The sequence below is a fragment of the Primulina eburnea genome, chromosome 2 (genome assembly GCF_022965805.1).
Source record: "Primulina eburnea isolate SZY01 chromosome 2, ASM2296580v1, whole genome shotgun sequence".
Lineage (NCBI taxonomy): Eukaryota > Viridiplantae > Streptophyta > Magnoliopsida > Lamiales > Gesneriaceae > Primulina > Primulina eburnea.
The window spans coordinates 20,637,626-20,638,718 of NC_133102.1; the positions used below are offsets into that span (position 1 = coordinate 20,637,626).

Here is a 1,093-nt window from a genome sequence, read left to right on the forward strand (position 1 = left end):
ATGGGCCTGATGAAAATCTTGAAAGTTAATACAGCTGCCGCTACAATCGAAGGTGCTCCTCAGATGGTGGAGAAACACATATCCGAAAGGACAGCTGAAGAAAAAAAGAAGGAAAATCTGGACAACGTTGCAAAAGACATCCTCTACAAGACTTTGGACAAAAATATGTTTGCCAAAATCAAAACTTGCACTATTGCTAAGGAAATATGGGAAAAACTCACTCAATTATGTGAAGGCAACGATCAGACAAAAGAAAACAAGCTAACTATCGTCATCCAGAAGTTTGATAATGCGAAAATGAAACCAGGAGAAACTCTGGCAGAATTTGATGAACGTCTCAGCGGTATTATTATCGAACTCATTTCATTAGGAAAAGATTATTCTAATCGCGAAATTGCTTTAAAGGTTATGCGAGCTCTTCCCAGAGAATGGGACGCAAAGACTATAGCAATGCGAGAATCCTAAGATCTAAACAAGCTGGAACTTCATGACCTTTTCGCCGATCTTAAAGCGTATGAGTTCAAACTTGGGATATGAACTGAAGGAGAACCATCCACCTCTCAACAAAGAAGGCATTGGCTACCACAGTGACTCTTCCGGTCGAAGAGTCCACAAGTAAGAAATCGGCCGAGCAATGAAGCAATGAAACCATGTCTTTATTTGTTAAAAAATTCAGTAAATTCATGTGCAAGAATCAATCACATATGAATAAACCTCACTTCAACAAGTACCATAATGATGATGGTCAAACTTGTTTAAAATGTGGAAAGAAATGACATTTTATTGCAGAATGCAACAGGCCAAGGAAAGATGAAAAGAAATCAAATGACAGAAGATGAGCTAAAGACAACAAAGGATTCATCAAAAATAAAAGTCAGCGAGTCTTAGTTGCAGAAGAAGATAAAGGCAAATGGGCTGAATCAGAATCTGAAAAGTCCATCTCTGAAGAATCTTCAAGTGAAAGCGAAGATGAGAAAGTAGAATGTCTCATGGCAAAAGAAGATCAAGAAACTACTGATGAAATGGTATTTGACTTTAACTCTGATGAATTCACACGAGAAGTTCTTGTCACCGCACTTCACGACATGGTAAA

General features: G+C 38.1%; 1 protein-coding gene across 1 annotated transcript; it reads left to right on the forward strand.

The window, feature by feature from the left end:
• Positions 1-465, forward strand: LOC140824164 (uncharacterized). Its single transcript, XM_073185761.1, has one exon. It carries the CDS (start codon positions 1-3, stop codon positions 463-465), a length of 465 nt encoding a protein of 154 aa, XP_073041862.1.
• Positions 466-1,093: the final 628 nt, after the last annotated feature.